General features: G+C 46.1%; 1 protein-coding gene across 1 annotated transcript; it reads left to right on the forward strand.

Moving 5' to 3' along the window:
• The first annotated feature begins 3,700 nt into the window (after positions 1 to 3,700).
• On the forward strand, positions 3,701 to 6,274 carry LOC147974204 (uncharacterized). Its single transcript, XM_087524945.1, has 5 exons — positions 3,701 to 3,717; positions 4,140 to 4,449; positions 4,549 to 4,635; positions 5,262 to 5,538; positions 5,619 to 6,274. Exons 1-5 carry the CDS (start codon positions 3,701 to 3,703, stop codon positions 6,272 to 6,274), a joined length of 1,347 nt encoding a protein of 448 aa, XP_087381071.1.
• The last annotated feature ends 1,586 nt before the right edge of the window (positions 6,275 to 7,860 follow it).

A 7,860-nucleotide genomic window follows, 5' to 3' on the forward strand; every position in this document is an offset into this window, starting at 1 on the left:
TACAAGATTGAAGACTTCGTCCCGTGTCCAGAAGGGACTTTCCTTGGCGTGGAAGGCAAGCTTGGCGATACGGATATGCAAATCTCCTACCATTGTAACCGACTTTGTGTAACCCTAACCCTCTCCTGTGTCTATATAAACCGGAGGGTTTTAGTCCGTAGGACAACATAGACAACAATAATCATACCATAGGCTAGCTTCTAGGGTTTAGCCTCTCCGATCTCGTGGTAGATCTACTCTTGTACTACCCATATCATCAATATTAATCAAGCAGGACGTAGGGTTTTACCTCCATCGAGAGGGCCCGAACCTGGGTAAAACTTCGTGTCCCTTGCCTCCTGTTACCATCCGGCCTAGACGCACAGTTCGGGACCCCCTACCCGTGATCCGCCGGTTTTGACACCGACAATGGGCTTTCAACTTGTGGGAGTTCGACCCGGCCCAGCACCAAACTCTGAACAGGCTCTTTGACACAACACACGAGGATGCCTGGAAGGTGCTATTCAAGGGCGCCGAGGTCCCTCCCTCCCTCACCGAGGACCGCGGGCTAAGCGCGAAGCGCCGAGCGCATTCGGTGAGTTCTATACATCCGGTAGGATATTTTATTTCCTCTAGCTTAATTATGTGTGGGGTCTCATCTCCATGCCTTTGACAGGACTGGGTGGAGACGTCGGGGTAGATTAACTGTCTGGCCCCTCTGCCCGAAGACACTGCGGATGCTCTCCTTATGGAGATGCTGACTCCGGCCCCTTATAAGGTGCCGGAGAAGACCAAGAAGGCCAAGGGAACTCGAAAGAGTTCTCAGCGCCAGGTGTTATCGGACTCATCGTCCGATGACTCCGCGATGCACTCCTTCCTAGAGGACGAGGAGGAAGATGAAGATGCTCCCCCTCCAATCGGGGGAGATAAGAAAAGGAAGGCCGCCCCAACAGGGGAGGCCAAAGGGTCCAAGAAGGGAAGTGTCATGGAATTGTCACAGCAGATGTCCTCATGAAAGGACTTAGTCGTGGAGCCATCGCTACAGGTTAGCTTGAAGGGGTTAAACCGGACAAGGGGACACGAGAGTTTTATACTAGTTCGGCCCCTTCGATGAAGGTAAAAGCCTACGTCTAGTTGTGATTGGTATTGTTGGGGTTTCGAAGGCCAGGGAGCGAATCCGCTTTATCTGGCTTCGATTTGTTGTTCTCTGTCCCTAAACCGCCGCCGGGTCACCCCTTTATATACTCAGGAGGACCCCGGCCGGTCTACAGAGTCCCGAGGCTGGCTCATACAAGTGTCCGCCTCGGTCTCTTCTTTCCTTTCTTACAATGCAAGTTTATACAATCATGGCGGTTTACTATAATGGGCCCTAAATCGCCTGCGGGCTCTGGGCCTCTAAGCTTCATCCGTAAAGCTCCATCTTCTGGGTTTCCTTGGGCTTCAGTATAGCTGAAGGTGAACCGGCCCCTCCTGGGCGGTTTACCCTCAGAAGTTATATCCTCAGCATTAGGCCCCGGATTGATTTGAACCTGTCCATGTCAGTCTTCAATCCTTGAATTTCTGGCAATTCTCGTAAACCGCCATATTGTCTTTCCCCTGTGAACTTTGGTGAATCGCCATGACCTCATCTTCTGTTACTATAGTAAATCATTGCGACGTCATCCCTGTATAAAAAGTTTTATAAAGATTCCTTTCTCTTTAATTAATTCCCGAAGATCGAGGCGACAGCTGCATCCTCTTTTGCCTCTTCCAACTCCTTGATTTTCGCGCCTGCTGTTTTTCCCCACTTCCTTATAAATAAGAACGGGGTGCCTTCCATTTCCCCCCTTTCCAAACCGCATCGTCTTCCTCCTCGCGACCCGAAGACCTCAAGTATCGTCGCGGCCATCGTCGTTGATCTTCTAGTCCGCACCAACCAGGCCGCTGCATCACCCTGTTCGTACCAGATCTCTGAAGATACTCCGCCGCTGCGTGTCCCTGGTACATACTCCTTCCCGTTATTTGTTGAATCTGTATTAGGGTTTCGAAGCTTCTTCGGTGTTCGTCAATGTTCATCGGCCCTTCCTCTGCTTTTCCCTTTAGCATCGTACTGAATCTAGATAAACCTGATAACTTCCCCTTGCGGCCGGATCTGTAGCTTTAATCTGCCATACTACAACATCTTACTGTTCCTGTATTAATCCTTATCTGAATCCTGTCTGTTCTGTTTAACACCATTGTACAGCTCAGAAAAATTTGTCTCTTGAATAATGGTAGATCCAAAATTATATCACCATCTTATAAAACTTGTTTCTGCAACACTTAACAAATTTTTAGTTTGGGGTTCTGCTTCCAAAGGGCGGTTTATCCTTTAGTGTTGATAATCCGTCGTATGTCATTAGCCCTCTCTTAAATCGCCATCTAGACTTTAAACAGCCATGCCCGGTTCACTTCATACGTATACCTTGAATTTCTGGTTTAATATTTGACAAACATATACGAACCGCCAATCGTAAACCATCCATTTTCCTTTTACAAACTTTGTAAGATGACGAAGCAATTTGCTGCTTGCAACTGGGTTCCGTCTCGGATCACCGAAACGCAAATCAATGAATATGTCACCACCGGTGCTTTAGCTTCAAAAAATGTCCTCCATTGGTGAGTTCCTGGCCCTGAGTGCCCCCCTGAACCTCAAGATGGAGAAGTGATTGTATTCTTGCAACATTTAGCTCAAGGTTTCAGTCCTCCCGGATCAAAAAATTTCCGGGATGTTCTTGCCAGGCTCCAACTTCATCCTCAAGATATTGGACCAAATTCGGTGTCCAACATATGCAATTTCCATGTGTTTTGCGAGGTTTACCTGCAAGAAGAACCAACTGTCGACCTTTTTCTAGATCTCTTTCACTTAAACCGTCGGACGGAATTTTCTGATGGACCCAATACTGAACTTGGCGGTGTGTTGATCCAAAAGAGGAAAGAGGTTGACTTTCCTCACGCCAAACTTCACAGCCATCCAAAAGACTGGAACCGAACCTGGTTCTACTGTCAGAATACTGCCCCTGCTGAAGAGAATCCTTTACCGGGCTACCGTCCGCACCGGCTCAACAATAATCACCCTTTGCCTCAGAGATTGCCTGCCAAAGATCGACAAGCCTATGCACCTCAACTCGCCAAACTCCGGGCTCTCCTTGCCAACGGTTTAACTGGTGTTGATCTCGTCCGTTGCTGGATTTCATGGTGCATTCTTCCTTTAAGCCGCCGGCCCGGATTGATGTTTGAATATACCGGCAACACCAATGATCCACAACGGTTTAATGAAATAGAACTGACTAACGATGAAGTCAGTGAAAGTGTAAAGAAAATACTTGACGAACCGCTCACCGTATGTACTCGAATTGGTCTGCGTCCTTTTTACGCCTCCAACAAACCGCCAGCAGTGAAGATTTTAACCTTGTACTTTTCCTGATCCTTCTCCGCTTTGGCACTGCCATAATAATCCTTTTGTGCAATCCTATAGGCCAGTAGCTCCTTTTGGAAAAGGAAATCTTAAGACAAAGTAGCTAAGGCTCCTCGTGGTAAGACCAAGGTCATCAAGAAAGCTGCCAAAAAGAAAACTGTTGAGTCTTCGAAACCGCCAGAAGATGTCGATGACTCGGCTGAAGAGGTAAAGTTTGACTCCCTTGACTTCTATCCATATATTTTACTGATAATGATTATTCCCAGTATGATGCGGAGGCCAGCCATGCAGATCATGTTGAGGTAATTTGTCTTTCTTCTGACTCAGAACTTGTGCTGGTTCAACGATTTTGCCGTGCAGTTCGGAGAGTGAAATGCTCTCACCTTGTTGCTCAAAAACTTTCTTTGAAGACACAGCAAACCGAAGGGCGTCGCACAACCCGGCACAATGGTCAACAGGTCACTTCTTCCGGTTTACCTCATACCCCAAACCAGAAACGTCGTCCAAAGGTTGCTTGTTCTCCTAAAAAACATTTATCTTTTGAAAGGTTTCTTCCAATGCCCTCTCAATTCATATGATTCAATTTATCAGGCATCTTCTAATTCGTCTGGCGGTTCATGAACCACTCAACTGCCTCCACTGAAAACCGTCCCTGGGTAAGTGTGTATTCTTCCCTTCTCTTTCATAACTCAGTTGATCATGCTAATCCTTGTTTTAATATTAGTGCTCAAGCTCGTTTGAGTAAGAAGGCCAAGACCAGTACCCCTACCGGTGAAGTTGAACCGGAGAAAGCTCCTGAAAATCTTGATCAAAATCTTGATAATCTCATGGATAATCTTGTTCCGCCGGAGCCAACTATCAATGCTGATCCGCCGGAAGCTGATCCGGCCATACATGAGAATACCTCCAGTCCACATGCTATACCTGCAAGCCCGGTTGCTGATCCACTGAACTCAAGTGCTAATCCGCCAAGCCCAGCCACGGACGATGACATGATCATTACTGGCACTGCTTATACCACTCCGGGCGATCCAGTTATCTTGGCAAAACATACCGCCAAGGATGAGTTTATTTCAATGGGAAAGAAGAAGATGTAAACTGATATGTCAAAATATGCTAATCTTTCTGCCCAGGATCTTCATTCCGGATTCTTGAACCGACTTTATACAAGCCGAGACAATGAGGCTGACTTGGTAAATCTGATGAAGGGACGTTATGAGGTAAACATTTTCCTCCTTATCTTTGTATTTTCACTACCTTGTATCCCGCAGCCCCCAAGGGTCGGTTTGGTTTGCAAAAACAAACCGGGACTTTGAATTTCCAAACTGCACATTGTTGACTTTTAAGTTTTTTGAACAAACACACATTAGCCCCCAAGTGCCAGGATTGAAACTTGTATGAATCCTTGGGACTTTGAATAAGCAGTAAGAAAGAATTAATCCGCATTAGCCCCCAAGTGCCAGGATTGAAACTTGTATGAATCCTTGGGACTTTGAATAAGTAGTAAGAAAGAATTAATCCGCATTAGCCCCCAAGTGACAGGATTGAAACTTGTATGAATCCTTGGGACTTTGAATAAGCAATAAGAAAAAATTAATCCGCATTAGCCCCCAAGTGCCAGGATTGAAACTTGTATGAATCCTTGGGACTTTGAATAAGCAGTAAGAAAGAATTAATCCGCATTAGCCCCCAAGTGCCAGGATTGAAACTTGTATGAATCCTTGGGACTTTGAATAAGCAGTACGAAAGAAGTAATCCGCATTAGCCCCCAAGTGCCAAGTGTAGAACCAGTTGTATGCTTGGGACTTTTGATAAAATATTGAAATGCTCCTCTTGATTTTGGCAGGCTGACATAAACTATCAACGGACGCAGATTGCTGATCTTCAAGAGAGTATCAAATCTCATCAAGAAGAATCTTCCAAAGCCAAAGATGAACTTCGAGCCGCTTTAACTTCCATAGAACGTCTAAAGGAAGAATTCAAGACGGAACATGCCAACTGGGACACTGAGAAGGGTACATTGCTGAAACGGGCTGAAAATGCCGAATCTGCTCTTAAACCGATGGCAGAAGAACTTTCTGGGTTGAAGCGTCAAGTGAACGCCATGACCTCCGCTGTATTTAGTAAGTACTCCTGGCCAGGTATCTGAAATATCCATCTTGTAAGGTGCCGATTGAAATATGAAATTCTTAAACCGTTGCAGGTAGCCGCATTACTCATCTGGGCTCAGATGTATGGATTAAGCTGAAAGCAGCATATACTCTTCTTGAACAACTATACACCGGTGCTCAACGGGTTATGTGCGCAGCATCCTATGACAATCCGGCCCCAACACTGATCAAGGACACTCTGGCAAGGCTATCCATGGTACCAGCACAACTAGAAGAGGTGAAGCGATCTGCTGCCAGGGCCGGCGCTTTATTGGCACTTACCCGAGCCAAAGCATGGATAGCTGACTTGGATCCGGTTGACCTTGCCAAAGGCTTTCCAAGCACACAAGAAAACGGAGCATATTTTGATGATGCAGCCCTTAAAAGAGTGACAAGGGAAATGCGTCCTCTAGCGAGTCAGCTGGCAGAAGATGCTAACTTGACGGTTCACCGGTCTTATTATGATGCCAACAACAAACGGATTAACCCTGTCATTCCGGAGGCGCAAAATCTTATTCTAGGAATCCATAAGCACACTTATGCCCCTGACATTGATCCGTCTGAACTTATCAGTGAAGAAGCTATCTTTCAGGCCTTAACCCGGATTGACTGGACCACTACAAACTTCCAGCCGCTAGGTCGGGAGGAGGAGGCTGAGCCGATGCCAAATGACCCATCAACTTCGCATCAACATGGTAATGAGACTTGATCCGGCAATCAGAGTGATGCTCCATAAACCTTGTTCTGCTGGAAACACCATATTTTGGGCCTTCAAGCGCCTTGTAATAGGCTAGTGAAAGTACTTTGATCCGTTGCCATTGTGCACTGGGATACACTTTGCGTTGATTTGTCATGAGAATTTCAGTACTGGCTTATGTATTTTTACAATATTATGCAATCCCTGTGTGTGCATAAGGAAAATCTATCTAGGCGGTTTACCACCGGACGGGTCAAAATACCCAACACAACTTGGTAAGCAATTATGGTTGTAGCAATAATAAATCATACCTGTGATATAAAACATTGCTGTTGGTTTACCAATTGTGATTTGAAGAAGGGTGAAACCCCAACTTCCACCATGCCATGTTGGTATATATATATGATGTAGAACCGGGTTGTGATGAACACCGGCCGATTGCTGGAGACAAAGTGTCAAAGCCAGACCGGTTTTGAAGGATGCCGGATTACCTTTAATTGTATACTTTAACAGAAGATCCATAAGCCATGCCGGGTTAAAAAACTCCGGTTTAACGTAGACCTCACGAAAAACAAAAACTTGGCAAAAAAGCAAACAAAAAACCATAGTCGAGGCTTTTCAAGGGCTGCCAGGCCCAAATCGAGGCTTTTCATGGGCTGCCAGGCCACTGAGTTAAACCATTTTGACAAAGCCTTTTAAGATGGCCCTCCAACTAACCAATCATCGTTTTAACTTTGACAAGTTCAGGGTCTCAATGAGAGTAACTGTCAAACGTTCGACGGGCCGTGCCAGGATTACCTGGATAGGAGTGGCTTACTTGATGAAGGCAGGTTAACCCGGGGTTTTAGGTGAATACACCAGGCTTCCAAGCCGTGGGTCGATACCCAGCTACAAGGGTCCTTTCAAACTCTTTGGTATTTGACGCAAAGAGTCCCCAAGTAACTTTGTGAGCTGTGCTCAATGGGTGCCTATGTTTGAGTTGTGCGTAGCAACAAGACTCTCTTTGGCCCCTTGGGTGTGAAGCTCCCAAGCTTTGTTGTGGCGTGATAGCCGCATCAAGAGGGTAGTAACGCCATGTTCTCTTTGGTGAATACACCTATGTTTGAACAGGAAGCCCCAAGTTAACAGATATTTGAAGGAAAAACGGCGGAGGCCCTGCTTGATAGCAAGGATGCCGGTTTATTATATTGATCATAATATATACATTGTTGAAATATGTACATATGAAAAGCCTGTGGCTTCAAGTGTAATAAGGCCGTAGGACAGCTATGTTCCATGGCCGCCGGGTCTCCTCCTCAGAGCTACGTGAGTCTTCTCGAACGTCAATGAGGTAGTATGATCCGTTGTGTAGATTTTTGCTGACCACAAAAGGCCCTTCCCAAGGTGGGGATAACTTGTGCATATCGGTCTGGTCTTGAATGAGCCGAAGTACCAAATCGCCTTCTTGAAAGGTTCTTGTCTTAACCCGGCGACTGTGATAACGCCGTAGGTCTTGTTGATAAACCGCCGACTGAGCCAAAGCCATGTCTCGCTTCTCATCTAACAGGTCCAGCGCCTCTTGGCGTGCTTGCTCGTTGTCCACTTCAACATAATTCGCG

This window comes from Triticum urartu, chromosome 5A, assembly GCF_056163025.1.
Source record: "Triticum urartu cultivar PI428250 chromosome 5A, HENAU_Tu73, whole genome shotgun sequence".
Taxonomy (NCBI): domain Eukaryota; kingdom Viridiplantae; phylum Streptophyta; class Magnoliopsida; order Poales; family Poaceae; genus Triticum; species Triticum urartu.